This window comes from Leopardus geoffroyi, chromosome C2, assembly GCF_018350155.1.
Source record: "Leopardus geoffroyi isolate Oge1 chromosome C2, O.geoffroyi_Oge1_pat1.0, whole genome shotgun sequence".
In the NCBI taxonomy this organism is placed as follows: domain Eukaryota; kingdom Metazoa; phylum Chordata; class Mammalia; order Carnivora; family Felidae; genus Leopardus; species Leopardus geoffroyi.
In genome coordinates, this window is record NC_059333.1 from 48,544,213 (window position 1) to 48,563,870 (window position 19,658).

Genomic DNA, 19,658 nt, shown 5'->3' on the forward strand with positions numbered 1-19,658 from the left:
TCTTTTCTTCTTCATTATCTCTGCATGGAGTGGCAGCTTCATTTGTTTACACAAATAGACCTTTATGTTTGGCCAATGGAAGGGAGGCTGACCTGACCACCTGAATCCTGTTTGGTCCTCATGAGTTTCCCTTTCTGTTTGGAATTCTCTGTATTTAGGAACTGCTGCCACAACAGGGCTGATTCTCAGGGAGGGACATAACGTCTCCTTGAAATTCTCACCCAAGGAGGAACTTAGACCCCTTCTTTTATTCCCCTGAGGGTAGAAGAGATGATTGAAAATTTCAAAATGATTTATACTGACTACTAAAGGAGAACATGATGAAACAGGTTTTATTCAACTTGCTACAAGTCTCATAGTCTTTGTCCCATTTCCCATACTGTCTGAGAATATACCTTTTTGATTCTTAGGATCTTTCTCTTCTATTTGAAGTATTCTAGCCACACAGACTTTCAGAGAGAAAGAGGAGGTGACAGGTGAGTTGACTGCCTCTCTCAAAACCACATCTCAAATCTAACCCTTCTTCAGATGTCGGTGAAAAAGGAAAGTAACCTTTGAACTAGTGCCTCAATTCTCCCTTTGCTACAGGTAAGTCAAAAGTATTTCCCTACACTGCTTCACCTTAATTCACATGTTTCCAACTTTAACATTTCTCATTCAACACTATTCTTCGTGTTCTTTTAAAATCAGATTCACCTGCATATAGGTGACCAGGTGAGCATGAAGTTCAATCTTCTCTGAGGACATTTCTAAACTCCACACAAAAAAAGAGGGTAAGATGTTTTCTAACAGCATTTTAAAAGTGTAATTACTTACAGAATTCCTAGGACAATCTTCTTAATAGTTTGATTGATGTTTATCCCAATAAATGTGATCATAAGAGTTTAAAAAGTTATAATTATATATGCTAACAGCCTTTTTGGCTTCATTAATGAAAGGCAGCAGTATCTAAAATCAGCATCTACACATACAGTGGGAGAAACCATGTTCTTGGTAAAGGTGGTAACTAGTTCAATTGAGGTTACCACTCCCTGGCCAGTTATCATCCACATGTTTTGGGAGCCTAAGTACACAGACTTGTATCATCAGCAACTGTGGACACATTACAGAAACAGTAATAACTTTTCATTGACTCAACAGTTACTCATTGAGTGCCTATTATTCACTCACACAACCAGTGCCAGATGCTGGGAAGGATAGAAAGAATATAATCACAGACTTGAATTCAAGTTGGGTGGGGGTGAACCAGATACTCAAAGACAGAATTATAAGTAAGGATACAGAACAATTACATGTCAAATGTTTGCACAAAAACTCAGGGTTATAATGTAATCTTTATAGTCTTCAATAAGACTGCAAAATGATACCACTTACACTCCCTACCCCCCCTCCCCCGCCCCAAAGTCTTAGTGGTGATGCTGAGAGTTGGCATTTTCTTATACAACTAAATATTTGCATAATCTACTATTCAGTAACCTATGTATTAGCATGTAACAAGAGATACTCTTGAACAAGAGACATACAAAAGTATGTTTATAAAGGCACACAGCAGAAACTGGAAACAATCTACACTTTGATAGGACAAATTTTAAAAATTTGTGGTATACTCCCCCAAAGGAATATTATTCGGCAATGAAAATAAATGAATTTCAGCTACATGAAGCAATATGGATATATCTTGGTAGCATAATATTGAGTGCAAAAATTGTTCCAGAAAACTAAGAGATGATACTCTATATAATGCCAATGAAGAAGTAAAATTGAGCAATATATCACATAGGCATATATATCTATATCCATACATATATGTATGTATGGATATAGATATATATGTGATTAAATTATATAGAACATTTAAAAACAAAAACAAAACCCCACACAAGGGAATGTTAAATGCAAAATTCAGGAAAGAGGCATGGGACCCCCTCTGGTAGAAGCACATAGGGAGGCATTATTGGTAATCTTCTAATCAATCCTTGGGTAAGGTAACGAGTTCCAGCTGTTCATTATGCTCTTAATTTTTAAAATGTAATTGTTATATAGGATCAGGAAGAAAGGTCACTGAAGTTTTTGTGGACTATTTATTATTAAGCTGAAACAAGAAAATGAACAGGATATGGTTTGGGTTATTAAGCAATTTGACACACACAGATGATAATTTCGTATGCTTCTCTATATCGGCTCTGTAAAATACAAATAAACCCAAATCTCCTTGATTTCATGCTTAATTACATTGTAAGCCTGCATCTGAGATAGCAGGAGGCAAAATCTTTCATAAAGTTCTTCATTAGAAATTTAAAAATGTGAATTTCTGGAGAATCTTGGGTAAATGTTTTAATGTTGCATAGACATCCTTCTTGCCTCATGTCACTTGAATCTCTGATCTGGCTTCCAAATAATGCTTTACTCTCTTATTTCTCACGTCTTGCCTTGGGCAGGTCCTACTTCCGCTTTGACCTGAGGAATCATCACTACCTCGTCTCTTAACTTCCATAGTGGTAGCTGGGAACAGGTTTTAACATTAAACAAGACTTCCACTAGTTGTTTGGGGATGAAACATGAAGGAATTACAACATAGAGAAGAAGCTCAAGCTGCTTTCAGAGTGCAAATGTTCCAGCCCCTCCAACAGACCACCCTATGGGTGTCTCTCTTCTAGCTTCCAGCTGGTCCCAGGGTAACAAGGACCAATGTACTTTTCAATGGCAGGACTCCAGTGAGTGTCCCTTTCATGGGAGCCTAAAGAGAGGAAATTGTTTCCCTTTATTCCAGGCCGAGGCTCAGTTCCTTATATCCTGCCCCAGGATCTACCTCCTTTTAGGAAAATTGTGGTATAATTCACTTCCTTCAGGGAATATTTTACCTCTGCCCATATTTGTGTAGTTTTATCCAATCTCAAACCATCTCAAAGACATTAGAATACTGTTGGACAGCTGTGCATTTCCCCAAATATGGAGTACTATTGTCCTAAATAACAAGTAACGAAGAACAGTCTTTGGAGAAAGTCAGGAACTTTTTTCATTCCTTCTACATTCCTCTCCTCCTCTATCTCTACAAACAATTGCTCAAAGAGCAATACACACAGCGTTGGAAAATACAATTCAGAGGCAAAAAGCACTGTGACGTCATATATTTCATTTTCAAATGGAATTTTTCAGACTTCTAACTGCAAAAAGATCACACTATAATACTAAAAGAACTTATTTCTCACCCTGAATTCACTTTACCCCAGGTCCATGGAGAACATCTGACGAACTGGGGACCACGTGAGTTCGATTTGCTTTCTGCTTGGTTTCTGTCATAGGAGGCAAAAACTACTTGCAACTTTTAAAATAGCACCTCTTACCCTTAGATTTCACTACCTCCCCCCGAAAAATGTAGACTCAGTCTGAGCCAGGGCACTTCTTACAAAAATATGCGTATTTAAAACAAATGTTTTAGATAAAAAGAGAAGGAAAAGAGTAAATAGTGCACGCTGCCTTATCTTCCCAAAAGGCATCCGGAATCCTTAGTAACCTTAATTTTCCAGACTTTACCTTTTACACACTCACAGGTTTGTCCTGTCTCGTAAACGCTATTAGAAACCCCTTGCTCACCAACTGATTCATCCCCATTCCCAACACAGTGCGTAGGTGCCCAATAAGAATGAATGAGTTTGTGGAAGGCGGGAAAAGGATTCGTTTTTTCGAGACATGACTAGGAGAAGTACAGTGGTCACTAAAAACAAAACCAAACAAAACAAAAGCCACCCAAACTTGAACAAATGCCCACTTTCAACAGTCTATCAGAGTCCAAAACAGCAAACCACGCCTCACAAACAGGCGACGGACGGGTTGCAAGCTTCCAGGAAAACCGGAAGTGCCTGGTCACGCCTTGCGCATGCGTGCACCCGTCAGCATACGCTGCCACACTCGGTCATCCAGTGAGAAAGCAGAGACTTCGGCCCACGCAGGTTCGGGCACCACCCGCCCCGCGCCTCGGCCTCTGCGCATGCGTTCTGGGTTGCCTGCTTGCTGTGAGGCGGAGCGAAAGGACAGATTTTTTTTTTTTTTTTTCCCTTGTTCCCGCCCCTCTTCTTCCCCCACCTGCCACGTACTGGGCCTGAGATCTCGCTAGGCTTGGTGGGTCTGTGCGATTGGCCGCGGCCGGCGCGAGCCTGCGAGCGAGGTGCGGCGGCGCCGGCGGAGGGCACCGGAGTGGGCAGTGACCGCAGCCTCCTCACGACGCCCCAGAACGCGCCGGCGGCCTCGCACGGGTCCGGTCATCGGAGACCCGCGGAGAGGCAGCCGCGGCGTCCTCGGCAAGCCGGTATGGCCGCTGGGGACGGGGGCGCGGCCGCTCAATCGACAAGGCGGGCGGGGAGACGAGGAAGCGCTGGGAGGGCCTCGCTCGAACCAGCGGGTACCCGGCGGGTGGGGCCGGAGGGGGGCTGTGGGAAGGGGCTGGGGCCTGGGAGGGCCCTCGCGCTGGGTAGGGGAGGGCCCGGAGGGGGGGATGGGAGTCCCGCAGGCCACCGTGGCAGGGGGGCAGGCCTCGGGGGTCTCTGGGGGTTGTTTGGGCCGGCAAGTGCTCTTGCTTCGATTCCTCCTGGCTCCAAGGGGTCGGACTGCCCGAGGGAGAGGAGAGGAGGGGGCTTGTGAGGTCTGGGGTGGTCGAGCACCTAACCCCCAGAGGGGCTTGGATGGGTGAAGAATAGAGCCTAAGGGAGTAAGTTTATTGGGGTCACTTAAGAGGAACCTTGTTCCTTAGCTGTGTCAGGGTTTAATCGAGCGCCGTCTGGAGGCCCAACCCGGTTTTATAGTGATGATGATAGCGAACTTTTAAGTTTACTTTATTATGCCCTGTAGTAAGTATTTTAGACGCATAATACCATTTAATCATCACAAGGATCCTTTCAATTTAGAGATCCTTTAAATTTAGATATTATTATGCCTATTTTGTGAAGTTTGGAGAGGTACTTGCCTAAGGTCACGGGGCTGGTAGTGGGAATCTTTACCATCTTACTGGCCAGGCAGGATTTGTGCCTCCTTGGATTCTTTGTAGTAATCAAGGGTTGCTTTTGCTTAGAATTTCTTAAGGAAAATTGCTACCCTGTGGAGGTGCCTAAGCAGGCCCCTCTGAATTTGAGCGGGCTCAACTCATAGGATTAGAGGAGCTGGAGGTTTGGCCACTGAACCTGGATTCTGGTTCGAGGCAGGCTTTTTATGTGTCTTTGGGCATGTCACTTTATTCTTCAGTGCTGAAAACAGTGTTCCTGTTGGAGGACTTGGTAAATTAGTGTCTGTGTCCTTTCTGGACCTCAGAGGGAGTGGGGTATGGACAAGATGGGAGAAGAAAATACTGTAAGGATCTCACTAGCAGTCCTGGCAGTTGGTAGTTCATTCATTACTAGGCCCTGCCTAGTGACTGGAGTTAGAGAAAAAGAGGACCTGAATTCTGTTACATAAGAAAATGTTGGGGATGGGATTTCCCCTGAAAGGGAGAATTTTGTAGTGTCCTTAGTTTTGTGATAATTGTGTACGTGGCTTGAGGAGATGGCTGCACAAACTGGGGACGGCCTTAGGAAAGAAGCTTTGGTTCCTGGCCACAGGGAGTTTACAGTGCATGGGAAACACCAAGGAATAAGTGAATTTGCAGGCAAACATGGCAGATAAAAGGAAAAGAGACTAAAGTTTTCAGATCCATTGGAAATGAATACTGCATAATCCTCCCCCCCCCCCAATAAAAAAAAACATACTATTAGTTAATTCGATGTTGGAAATTTCTCTTAATTAGGAGTATGTCTGTTGCGGGAAATCACTTCAAAGGAGGTACAGTGTGAAGGTCTGACTTAGGAACCGACCCTAACAGTTCAGCTTTCTTCTCCCAATCCCTTATCAGAAATTTATTATTTCTTATTCATCTTTTGTTCAGAGAACAAAAACAAGTCTTTAAATACCTACTATATGTCCGGCACTATTCTAGGTGCTGGTAAGAGTAGATAATAACGTGTTGCTGAAGCTAAACCCTGGTCCTTAACTATGTTCTTGCTGGTTTACACATCCTCTGGGTAGGAGGAAGTAACATACCTTGATTTACTGAAGTTCTTTATTACTTTCAGACTGTAAGGTGAGCAAGGTGGAATCTTTACCATTTTGTTGAAGTAATTATACTTCAGAGCTTGGCACATAGTAGGTATTAAGTAAATGTTTCCTGACTATAGAAAGTGCTTTGGCTAACAGGTGAAGAGGTTGTATGGAGGTTTCAGTTAATCACAGTGTTCATGAGAAGTTCATTGTGAGAATTGTCAGATAAAGAAAACTATTCTTATTTTAAATTAAGACAAGCTTAGCATCCAGATTTAGGAACACAATCCACTCTGTTCTGAACTGACTTAAAGTGTTAGATTCAGTATTTAATGCCCCATTTAAAAATATTAATATAGCTGTAAAATACAGTACAAGTACAAAAAATAAAAAAAGGAAGAGTGGAAAGAAACAAGGGGAAGGGCAAATTGTGGAGGGTATTTAGTGTTAGGTTAAAGGGAGTTTGAATTTACATCCTGCTGAAAAAGGGATAATCTGAGGATACAGGCCTTCAAGGGCTGACTTTGGGTCCTCACTAAGTGCATAATTAAAAAATCTGTTGCAGTAACTGGGAAGTTTATTTCCAAGCCATCTGTGATTTGTGGGTCACTGCATCATGGAAAAAGAGTATTTCTAAATTTAAAAAGAAAGAAATTATTAAAATGTTCAGAATATGGCAAGGAGTTCTAGAGACACTCATTTAAGGAATAGTTGGAAGGACATAGGACATTTATATGAAAGAATATTAGGGCATTTATATGTAATATTCATGAAATGACGTAGGATTCCTGAAAACTTTCTCCAGGTATTTGAGGGGGTGATGTGTTGGAGGGTAGATGGAGTGCTTTCACACCAAGAAAAATAATTGTAGAGAGGTACGAAAACTGTAGAATGATTGTAGAGAAGCATGAAAAGCCGGTATGATGTTAACAAATTAAGAGGAAAAAACAGCTGCCAGTAGTAAAACATGAGGTTGAAACTACAGTGTGGCCAGTAGGAGATTGGAGGGCACTTTATTTTATTTTATTTTATTTTTTTGTAGGGCACTTTAAATAAGATCATTTCGGGGGGAGGGGGGCAGGAGGAGGTGGGGAGTTGAAGCTAGGGAAATGCTCAGTAGTTGTAGATGTATTTAAGAACATTTTGGTCTTGAAAACAAGAGATAGACCTTGAGAAGAAGAGCTGTTAACACATTATTTAATTGTAACTGTATTTTCTAGAACTCTATAGTAACCATGTAAATTACTAGAGACCTCATAGTATATTTTGAGTTTAGAATTAGTGTCGTTACAGAATAATCACTCTGAAATAATACCTAAAATTAAGATGAAAGTAAAACCCAGGAAGGGAAAATTTTGTAGCAAATTAGTATTTAGTGGCTAGTTCTCTAACATTATCTTATTTCTTTCTTAAAATATGCAATTTAAACGGGGCACCGGGGTGGCTCAATTGGTTAAGCAGCCGACTTCGGCTCAGGTCATGATCTCGCCGTTTGTGGGTTTGAGCCCCACGTTGGGCTCTCGTGGTTTGTGGGCCGGAGCCTGGAGCCTGCTTCGGATTCTGTGTCTCCCTCTCTCTGCCCCTCCCTTGCTCGCACACGTGCGCACTCTCTCTCAAAAATAAATAAAAACATTAAAAAACCTTTTTAAAAAATTTAAAAAATGCAATTTAAAAAAAAAAATTTTTTTTTTTTACGTTTATTTATTTTTGAGACAGAGACAGAGCATGAATGGGGGAGGGGCAGAGAGAGAGGGAGACACAAAATCGGAAGCAGGCTCCAGGCTCCTAGCCATCAGCCCAGAGCCCGACGCAGGGCTCGAACTCACGGACCGCGAGATCGTGACCTGAGCTGAAGTCGGATGCTCAACCGACTGAGCCACCCAGGCGCCCCAAAAAATGCAATTTAAACATACACAGCCACTCAGGTTTGGGGAGGGGTGAGGTATAGAATATTAAGAGACAATAGTGGACATTCTTAGTAGAAAGCTCCAGAGGATGTCATTCATTTGTCTTTTCTCCTTAAGTTCCCAAAATAGATAGGAAAATTAGAGAAAATACTAGTGAGGTCTTTCTTATTTTAGAGAGAAACATTTCAGACTCTAGTGTTCACACATGATTTTCTCTTTAGAGTTAGCATTTAGTTATACGCTAATATAGAGTGAAAGCCAGTATTCTTCATTTAACAAAATTGACTTCCATGTGCTAGACCAGTATTGTTCTGGGCTCAGGAATACAATGAACAAAACCATTTACTTCTTTACTTTCTAGTGGAAAAGACAATACAAAATTAATTCTTAATGTCTGGGAGTGATAAGTGCTTTGAAGAAAATTGAAGCAGGGTAAGAAAGTGAAAGAAGATCCATTTTAGCTTAGATAGTCAGGGCAAACCTCTGAGAAATGAAGATTTGATCAGAGATCTGAATCATGTGAGTTTTGAAAAGGGCTCATGACAAAGGGAACAGCAAGTGCAAAGCCTTGAATTGAGAAGGAGAACTTAAAGTGTGGGTGCAGCAGTGTAACCAGGGAGAGAAGTAGGAAATGAGGTTAAATACTTGGCTAGGGGCCAGAGGCCAGATCATGACCTTGTAGTTCTGGCTTTTATTAAAACTGAGATGTGAATCCATTGGAAGATTTTAAGCAGAGTGACATTAGATTTTATTCAACAGGATAATTCTAAATTTGAGAATAGATTAAAAGTGGACAAAGGTAAAAAGGCAGACTGCTTAGGAGTCTTATGCAGTAATGCAGGCAAGAGGAGTCTTGTGCAGTAATGCAGGCAAGAGCTTTAGATCAAGCTGGTAGAGGTAAAGTTACTGAAGTGATTGGAATATAGAGATATTTTAAAGGTAGTAGCAACTAGATTGTTGGCTATTTGGACTTTTTTTTTTTTTTTCTTTTAAATCTTGAACACCTAGAAGAAAGAAATTGTCCCTAACTGAGTTGGAGAAGACTACAGGAAAAGCAGATTTTGGGGAGAGGATCAGGAGTTTGTTTTCGGACATGTTAAATTAGAAATCTAAATGGTAATGGCAGATAGGTGGTTAGATATATGGGTAAAATAATAATTGCCAAAAATAATGAAACTTGTTTTCTTATGCACATACTGAAGTTATCTCCATTTTAACATGATGAATGGGGTAACATTGGAACAGTAAATCTCTTTTGAAGACCAGAATTTCTTAGATTCCAATAGTAGTTTTGCTTTTCAACTTTTTTTTCTTTAAAGTTTATTTATATTGAGAGAGGCACAGAGAGAGAGAGCATGAGCAGGGGAGGGGCAGAGAGAGAGGGAGAGAGAATCCCAAGCAGGCTCTGCACTGTCAGCACAGAGCCCTACACTGGCTTGGATCTCACGAACTGTGAGATCATGACCTGAACTGAAATCAAGAGTCGGATGCTTAACTGACTGAGCCACCCAGGCGCCCTGCTTTTCAACTTTTAAGAAATGTTTTTATAGCTGTTTAATCACTAAAACCATTTTATCAGTCTTTCCCTAGAGTTGTATATACGCAACATCCTGGAGTCCACCATGAATGGACAGTTGGACCTAAGTGGGAAGCTGATCATCAAAGCTCAACTTGGGGAGGATATTCGACGAATTCCCATTCATAATGAAGATATTACTTATGATGAATTAGTGCTAATGATGCAGCGAGTTTTCAGAGGAAAACTTCTGAGTAATGACGAAGTTACAATAAAGTATAAAGATGAAGGTAAGATTGTTTCTAAAGTTAGTCATTAAAAGTCTAAGTATTGTATGTGTTCTTTTGCCTATCTTTTATTGAATAGTTCATTATAAATTTCCCTTCTGTCATAATTGAGTACCCACTTTATTTAATGGGATATATATGTAGCTGATTATAATTCTTTTATAAGTTAAAAATAGCTAAGTGATTTATTATTAAAAATGGGGTTTTTAGTAATCACTTTCACAGAATATATATTTTTAAAGTTTATTTATTTAGAGAGAGAGAGTGTGCGTGTGCACCTCTGCGAGTGGGGGAAGGACAAAGAGAGAAAGAGAGAGGTGAGAGAGAGAATATCCCAAGCAGGCTCCATGCTGTCAGCACAGAGCCCAACACAGGGCTCAGTCTCACAAATCATGAGATTGTGACCTGAGCTGAAATCAAGAGAGGACAGCTTAACCCACCTAGCCACCCAGGTGCCCCACTTTCACAAATATTTTTACAAGCATTTTTTTTCTTTTCTGCTCATGCAATTTTGGCTTCCTTTTTGCTTTTAAAACCAACTTTCACTCATATTTCCCAAAGTGAAAGAGGTATCAGTAGGTATTGGATGAAAAATGTTTTCATGGTCAACTAAGTGTGAGAAAGCTGGTTGAAACAGAAATGTGTTTCTTTACTGCAGGAATTTTTAGAACATGTAATAATGCTGATACACATTGTCTGTTTATAGTATTCAGTGTCCCTAGACTCATTTGACCACAAAACTGTTTTTATGGCCATGGGTTTTATATGACAGATGTTGCATCAGACACACAGTGGAATTAAAATCATAGACTGTCTTTATTTCATCTTCTTTAAACCTTCTTCCTTGTAAACATCTCTACGGAAATTGTACTTTAGGTGGTTACCAGTTTCTTTCTGCTGAATTTATTTCCAGTCTGTTTCACCTTGATCTTTATACTTGGCATTGCTACCCCCATACCATCCTTTTAAAAATAACTCTTATCCCTTAACATCTCTGACACTACTGTCCCAGTTTTCTTATCACTAACAGCCGTTTCCCTGTCTCTCGGTGTGCTGGCTTAAAGTAATACCTGCTGTTAATAATAGAAATCTTAAAATTTCAGTGGTTTAACACTCAAGAGATCATTCAAAGGCCCAGGCTGACAGAAGCTATGTTATGTTCAACACATGGCTTATAAGCTCACCTTGAGCATTAACATCCAGCAGGCAGATAGATGAAGACAGAGTGTAGAGGATTACGTGAGGGATTGTACTCCCTGGGCCTTGAGGTAGTGTTTATCATTTCTGTTCACATCAAGCTGGCCAGACCCCATTACATGGCTCTGCTGAACTGTCAGTGGCTTGGAGTATGTCCCTGGTTGGCCCACTTTCCAACAACCTATACTATGGAAGGGAAATATAAAAATATAAATCACTGATGGTCAATCAGCTAGCTGGCCATTTAGCTACAGGTGTAATTTTTTTTTTTTTTTTTTTTTTTTTTTTTTTTTTACAAAGTATGGTCTAATGGTACCCAAAACTAATTTTGAGAGTCACCTGGATGGTAAAAGAGAGCAATTGCTTCTCATTCTCTTTCCTAATACAATCTCATCTACTTCTAATATGTTGACTTTAACCTTTTTGACTTCCAAGTGTGTGCCTTAATTTGATCAATTTGTTCTTTTTCTTCACTTTAGAACTCAACTTTTTAACAGCTTTCATTTTATCTGAGATGCTCTGCTCTTGCCTCAAACTTGTATATTTTAAACTGACCTCACTATTTATCTGGCTTGCTCTTAAATCCCTTATTTTTGTTTAGGGCAAGGATTGGTAAACTTTTCTCTAAAAGATCAGATAATATTTTAGTACTGTGGGTCATATTAAGTCTCTCTGTTTCATCTATCTTTTTTTTTGAAAACCTTTAAAAAAAAATGTAAAAGCCATTCTTGGTTCATAGTCCAAAAACAGGGATTTTTGACCATTGGTCTCACTTTATGGACCCCTAACTTAAGGGTATCTTCAGTGTTGAAATTTTGTCCTCCACATCTAGTTACCACATTGGATTTGTTTTTCACAGTTTCTAAGTGTTTTGAATTGTACAGATTTGTGTTACTTGTGGTAATTGTATAGACAGTTAGGTATTAGGGTGGAGGACTGGCTTAGGTAAAGTTCTTGCCATCATATATTTCTGTTGTGAAATTCAGAAAATAAAAAAGGCAGTTACAGAAGGTTTTCTGTTTATATATATATATACTTTATTAAAAATATATTTATGAGTAAAATCTCTGAAGTCTGAACATTAGATATGTTATAAGAAGTGGGTCTGGTTATAAGATCTTAGATCTTATAAAGATCTAAGAATAGTGATAAAATCTTCAGTTATGGCTTTTGTTGCCAGCTTTGTTCAAACTAAATCTGTCTAGTCAGTGTTTTTGGTGTAGCAGAACATCCTTGGAGCAGCCTCCCCAAGACAGAACTACCATCGTTACTCCCCTTCCCCAACCCAGCTGTTGAAGATAGCCAGCAGAGGCTCCTGACCCAACTCCTTGCCTCTGGGTGCTTTTCTATTCTTTTTCTCTCCAGAGAACATTTTCCCTGAGCCCTTTGAAAGCTTTTGAAACAAGCAGCTGATAGGCCGATTATAATATTCTTTAGCTTTGAGATCTCGGAGATTATAGAATCTTGTGTATATGGGTATTTTTTCTAAGGAGAGTTGATAGTTTTCATCTTAGTATCAAAATGGTCAGTGACCCTTTTAGTTACTGCTATAATAGCTTCCTCTACATTTGTGTCAGTGGTGTTTTACTGTACTTAGAATTACATTTTGAACACTGAGAATCTTTATTTCTTTAACATTTGATAAATATATTTAAATTTTTTGGAATGGAAAGATTTCAGTCTAAACCAATAATTTGTTATATTGCTACCATGAATGCCCTGGTGACTTATAAAGGATCGTCATATGTTAATCTTAGCTATGTTTTGGCTCTTCTTAATGAGGATATGATAAATAGCCTTGCTATAAAAGTAATAAGCAAAATTGATATTCTTTTGAACAGATACATCTTTCCTAGATCCTTTAATGTTTAAGGTTTTTATGGGACATTCTAATTATGCTCTGTTACCTACATTTTCAATTTTAATTTAATGTATATCCTAGTTTATTACTGATACAAATCTGAAACTCACTTCTGTTTGTTTAAATTCCAGATGGAGATCTTATAACAATTTTTGATAGTTCTGACCTTTCTTTTGCAATTCAGTGTAGTAGAATACTGAAACTGACATTATTTGGTAAGTGGTAAATCTTCTAATAAATTTACTATTTTATCCATTGTGTTTTTGTTGAAGACTTTTTAGCTTTTCTTTTTAAAGACTTAGAATTAAGCGATAACTTTTTCAGCTGTATCTGAATTTTTGAATTATTAGGCCTGCCTATATTCTTTTTTTTCTTTCCCGAAGATTAATAGAAAGTAGTTACATTTAAAATCTCCATCTGCTCAGTATCCTACATAGTAATGGGTGCCACTTATAGAAGTATTTCCAGGATTGAAAGTAATTGCAGTATTGAAACTACCTTTATTAAGTTTTAAATTTATTAAATTTATTCATTATATTAAGTTCTTAGTACTCTGAGAATGTAGAAGTATTTTCCATAAATGTAACATGTTTTTACTTATTCTCAGAGCTTAACATATAGGCCTAAGACTGTAGACATTATTTTTTAAGGAGTACTGAAAGATTAAATTAGAAGTAGTTTTGATTAAAAAAAAATAAGCAAATACAAGACTAATTTTAATCTTTTAGATTTTGTATTCTTGTAGACAGTAACAGATTTGTGAGGTAGAACTCTTAAAAGATAAGATAGAAAAGATTACAGAGTTGAAGTGGTAGCATGATTATGTGAAAAATAAAATCTGGGCCTTTTTTTCTAGATGTTTTGTTTAGCATTTTTTAATAAGTTATGTGACACTGAACCTTTTGGTTCATGAAACCTGGTGTGGGCCAGTTGGTTTAATTTGTATCTATTTCATCTCCATGTAGGAAGGGTGAATGTTAATTAGATTTTAAAATGCTAATAACAAATAAAAGCTGTTTAAGAAATTTTTAAATAAAAGGTATGATTGCACAGTATTGAATCTAAAATACTTAACCACTAGCAGCCAGCTATCAGGAAGGTTCAATAAACTGAAAATCTTCCTTCCAGAAACACTGAGGACATTTTAGATTAACTATTATAAATGTGTTTTTTGAAATATATACTTGAAGTTGCTCAGGAGAGTAAGAGAAATGTCCAGAGACCAAAAGACAGATGAAATTAAAAACTGGGACCAGTAGTACCAAAGGGTGAGACTTGGTGTGCTTTTGGTGTTAATGGTCAAGGTTTTATTCTGCATAGTCTAAAGACTAGTCATTTGGTGTCTACATAGTAGAGGCCTTGGGTCCTAGACCCTCAGTGGGGTGTTCTAAAAAAGAATTTTTTTTTTTTTAAGTTTTACTTATTTTGAGAGAGCATGCATGCACACGTGGTGGGGGGAGGGGGAGGGAGAGAGAGAATCCCAAGCAGGCTCTGCACTATCAGCACAGAGCCTGACATGGGGTTTGAACTCATGAACCCTGTGATCATGACGTGAGCTGAAATCAAGAGTTGAATGCTTAACTGACTGAGCCATCCAGGCACCCCTAAAAAAGAATATTGTAAAAGAAAAATACCTCTCTGTTGGTACAGGAAAAATCAAGGAATTGATACAGGAAACTCTCATACCCTGAAGCTGTTGGGTTTGTAAAGGCTCCCTTGAGGATTTCTAACCATGGTTGCTAGGTGGGTTGGATTTAAATTTAAACTGTCTTCAAAGATGGGGAACTCACAGGCACAGATACTACCATAAAAAATGGTAAGAAGTAAAGGCAGAAATCTCTTAGAGTAAGTTCTCAATCCAGGTCATGGGCTGCTTCTAGACAAAATCCTGTTGATGAACTTAGAGTTTAGAACTGTAAGACATGTGAAACAATCCATGTAGGCCAGAAACAATGGCCACAACTAATAGTGCAGTTAGACTTCCAAGAACTTGCAGCTAATAGAAGTGGTCATCTATAAAATAATATTAAAAATTATTAGATGTAAAAGAAATAAGAATGTAAGAACAAGGCACTATGAAAAAAGGATAAACAGATTTTAAAAACAAATCAAGATAACTTTTGGAAATGAAAAGTATAATCATTCAAATTAAATACAAAGAGGAGAGGTAAAATAGATTAGTCACAGTGGAAGAGAGAATTATTGAACTAGAAGGTAGTCTAAAGAAATTACGGAATAAAACACCAAAACAGAGATGAAGAGTATAAGATAGAATTTAAGAATAAGAAAGTCCAGCCTATTTCCATTAAGACTTTAAAGAAGGAGATATAATGGGGGAGTGGAAATATTTGAGGAGGTAATGGCTAAAGAAATTTTCAGAATTATATAAAAGATATAAACTCGGATTCAGGAGGAAAAGTAGTCCTGAGCAGGGTAAGTAAAAACAAAACTCTGCTGGACGTATTGTCACAAACCTGGAAAATATGTAAGGCAAAAAGATAATCTTACAAGTAGCCTGAAAGAATAAGACTGATCATCTAGCAAGCAGTTAGACTTTTGGTAGACTTCTTCATAGTAATAATGGAAGCCAGAGACAGTAGAATAGCATCTTCCAACTGTTCAGAAAAAAAATCTGGAAAAGTAGCTTTCTATAGTGTGCTACACTTAAGGAATAAAGGGAGAAAAAAACATCAAAAATAAAAAGACTGAGGATTTACCACTCATGGACCCTGTTAACAGAATAAAAGAGTTCTTTAGCAAAAAGGAAATTGAGTCCAGAAGAATGGTGAAACCTGCAAGAAATTGTGAGCAAATAAACTGGTCAACATGTAAATTTAAATGAGCACTGATAATAAAAAACAACAACAATAGTTTTAGAAATATAAAAAGATGGAACAAAAGTCCTGATCATTAATTATATGTAAGACAGGAAAGGATGATAGGAATTACATTTTTTTAAAGTTTATTTCTTTATTTTGAGAGAGAAAGTGTGAGTCAGGGACAGGCCGAGAGAGAGAGGGAGAGAGAAAATCTGAAGCAGGCTCCATGTGGTCAGTGCAGAGCTGGACACAGGCCTTGAACCCAAGAACCGTGGGATCATAACCTGAGCCAAGGTCAGATGCTTAACCAGCTGAGCCACCCAGGTGTCCAGGAATTAAAATATTAAATTTTTTTTTAACATTCATTCATTTTTTTGAGAGAGACAGAGTGCGAGCAGGGAAGAGACAGAGAGAGGGGGCGACACAGAATCTGAAGCAGGCTCCAGGCTCTGAGCTGTCAGCATAGAGCCCAACCCAGGGCTCAACCTCATGAACTGAGATCATGACCTGAGCTAAAGTTGGACGCTTAACCGACTAAGGGTAAAGAAGGAAACAGAGTACCTACTTGGTTCACTAGACGATGAGGAAAAGAAGCAGAGAGAAAGCTTGATAAATATATAGTATAAAATACTAACTACAATGCACACAAATGTACTAATGTACTATGTGCTATGTACTAATGTACAATGTACACAAATGTACTAATGTGTACTAATGCACACAAATGACTAAATGTACATGTTAAAAGACTCTTATTGGAGTTAAACCAGATCTAATTACATGCTTATTATAAGAGACATACTGAAATATTATGATGCAAAGTTTGAAAGTAAAGGGCTAATATTATACTAGACAAACTCAAACCTAGTTAGGAATACTAACAGAATGGACTAAAAAATTCCCTAGTAATAGTCACTTCATAGTGATAAAAAGCATAATTCACTGGGAGTATATAATAATTCTGAACACTTATACGTCATAGCCATAGATGTTCCCTAAGGAAAAATAAATTCACAATCATGGGAGAGCTTTTATTACTCTTCTCTGGGAAACTGGTAAATCAAGCAGGCTCAGAATTATTAGTAGGGATAGAGAAAATTTGAACAGATCAAATACAGGCTTGGTCTTATGCATCTAGCAATTAAGAAGGGGTATGATTGTTTTGAGCACATATGGATATTTATATAAAAATTAACCACATAGTGGTTTTTCCAACAAATTTCAATAAGTTCTAGAGAAGAGATACCCTGGAGGTCACATTCTCTGGCTTCATTTAGAAACCACTGGACAAAAAAGATAACATACACTATGGGAGTCAGTCTGTGTTATCTTTTGGTTTTTGAGCATATAAAAATATGCTTTAACATAAAAAAGAAATTATAATGGGAATTAGAAATTATTAACTATGACTTCTATATAACAAAGTTTTTAGAGTATGCTAAAGTAAAACTTGAGGGGATATTTGGTAGCCTTCTATTACAAGAAGGACAAAGTAAGCTGAAATAACTTATAAGGAAAAATTAATAAAGAGCAGAAGTGGACTAGAAGTCAGGGAATTGATAGGATCAACAATTCTGACGAGATAACAAATTTGCAAACTTCTGTAAGATTAATTAAGAAAAAAGGCACAAACAATGGTAGGAATGAAAAGGGGCATACTACAAATACATGCAGTGAGGAAGAGTGAATACCGTGAAAGAACAATGGGGTATCTCAGTAAAAGTATTGGAAAGGATTTTTCATAGGGCTTAGGTGTATGGTAGAGGATTTTGGATAAGGTTCAAGGAAGTGGGACTTGCTATAGATTGGATGCTGTTAGGAGGTGGAGATGGTCCTGTGATTGGGTATGTAACTAAATTTTATGCAGAAGGTGGGAGGAATTGTGGCTAAAGCTTCAATTAGTGGAACAGCAGCCATCACTCATTTTAGCTAGGGATGTTGGTCATTTTTGTGGTTTGGTTATTGTTCTTGTTTTGTCTGAGTTCTCACATGATTATGCAGTGGTGCTGTTTTCATCTTCCATCTATCACAGTCACAGAGTGATCTTTTCTAATGGTTGATGTTCTTTGAGATTGTTCATGTTCAGCAAGAGAACACCACGGCTTACTTGTGAGTGCCAGGCCAGCTTCTGGCAGCACTAAGGTCTGTCTTACAGGACTAGGCCAGTTCCTGGTTGTCAGGAGCTGCTTTTCTCCTTTTTAGGTATTAAAGAAAACCTAGTAATACCCTAAAAAGTCAGTAATTAATTCATGTAGGTAGGAGATTGTATTGAACTTCCTTGTAGATATATGGACAGTATGTAAAATATTGGTGAGTTGTCTTCAAAAAACTTCTATTGCTGGTTTGATATTTGCAATTCAGTTAACAAAGAATCCCTGCACCTTTATTTAAATGGATTTCCTTTTTTAATTTGTTACCTTAGTAATTTGTATATATGTGTACTGGCAGTGCATAAAGCATTTTAATTTAATTTTTGAACTCCTGTCTTGAAGTGTGCATTCAGAACCTTGTTGTTACTTTTCTTTTTTTTTTTTTTGTTTTTGTTTTTGTTTTTAAAGTAACCTTTAGTGGTGGCAATCTTTGTTGCTGGATGAAGGATTTCTCATATTTTTTCTTTACTTTTAAGTCAGTTGGAAGTCATTTGGACAGAATGGTTAAATGAGGTAACGTTGCCTTCGTTTAAAAAAAGACCCAATGATTATTAAATAATCTTTGTCTTTTTGTGGCTTTTATACTGCTTTTGGAAGTAACCACTTTGAAGGACAGTGGTGATTTGGATTCATGAATTCTGCATTTTTTTTAATAGGTTACTTTTTAGGTCAGTTATTTTAGGTGGCTATTTTTTCTTTTTTTAGATCAAAAAGTAGGCAAGAGGGATAATAGAACTGTCAGTCATGTTGCATCTTTTAACATATATATTTAGAATAATGTATTGATTGTATTACTTTAAGAATATAAAATAGTGTGGGGTGGGGGCCTGCATGGCTTAGTCGGTTAAGCATCTGATTCTTGATTTCAGCTCAAGTCATGATCTCATGGTTTTTGAGTTCAAGCCCCGAGTCAGGCCCTGTGCTGACAGTGCAGAGCCTACTTGGGATTCTCTCTCTCCCTTCCTCTCTGCTCCTCCCATGCTGGCACTTGCTCATGCACTCTTTCTCTGTCTCAAAAATAAATAACTTAAAAAAGAACAGTGTGTGGTAAAAATGAGCTTTTGAAGGTACATCATTTCTCTTAAAAATATATTAAAGCTTTAGTTTACTATATTTTTTTCCTAATAAAACTTTTTTTTAAGCTAATATGATCATAGGCCATAGATGTGGCATCCACAAAGACTGATGAATATTTTTTTTTCCAAAAAGCAAATTTTTAGTAATAAAGAATCCTTTCCTTAAAAAGAGTTTTCATTTAAATGTCATCATTAGGTGTCTTGTTTGATTTTCACTTTTTCAAAAAATCCATTTATCTTTCCTTATTGCTATCGTTGTGTTGATTTTTAAAGAATGTTGCCTAATTTTGAGCAAATTAATGCTTTTTTTCCAGTTAATGGCCAACCAAGACCCCTAGAATCAAGTCAAGTGAAGTATCTCCGTCGAGAGCTGATAGAACTGCGAAATAAAGTGAATCGTTTGTTGGATAGCTTGGAACCACCTGGAGAACCAGGACCTTCCACCAATATTCCTGAAAATGGTAGACTGTGAATCCATTTTATTCTGCTTTATTATTCTTATATATTTATAAAATTTATTATTTTAATTTCAGTATACAGCATTATATTAGTTTCAGGTGTAGAATATAGTGATTCAGCGATTCCATACGTCACCAGGTGCTCATCATGACATCCTTAATTCCCATCACCTATTTTATCCATCCTCCCCCCACCCAACTCTCCTCTGGTAACCATCGGTTTGTCCTCTATAGTTAAGAGTCTGTTTCTTATTTTTGTCTCTCTCTCTCTTTTTCCTTTGCTCGTTTGTTTCTTAAATTCCACATGAGTGAAATCATATGGTA

The 19,658-nt window shown here is 37.9% G+C and overlaps 1 protein-coding gene across 4 annotated transcripts in view; it reads left to right on the forward strand.

Annotated features, from left to right (window-relative positions):
• The first annotated feature begins 3,920 nt into the window (after window positions 1-3,920).
• The window catches only part of TFG (trafficking from ER to golgi regulator), a 34,073-nt gene continuing 18,335 nt past the window's right edge, over window positions 3,921-19,658 (forward strand). For 2 of the 4 annotated variants that reach the window (XM_045501852.1, XM_045501854.1), the window contains exons 1-4: window positions 4,074-4,306; window positions 9,550-9,776; window positions 12,963-13,046; window positions 19,191-19,337. In XM_045501852.1, coding sequence (XP_045357808.1) covers window positions 9,593-9,776; window positions 12,963-13,046; window positions 19,191-19,337 — 415 coding nt within the window. In that variant the 5' untranslated portion in view covers window positions 4,074-4,306; window positions 9,550-9,592. Of the gene's footprint in view, window positions 4,307-9,549; window positions 9,777-12,962; window positions 13,047-19,190; window positions 19,338-19,658 lie in introns of all 4 variants that reach the window. The other 2 variants (XM_045501851.1, XM_045501853.1) reach the window with 2 other exon arrangements.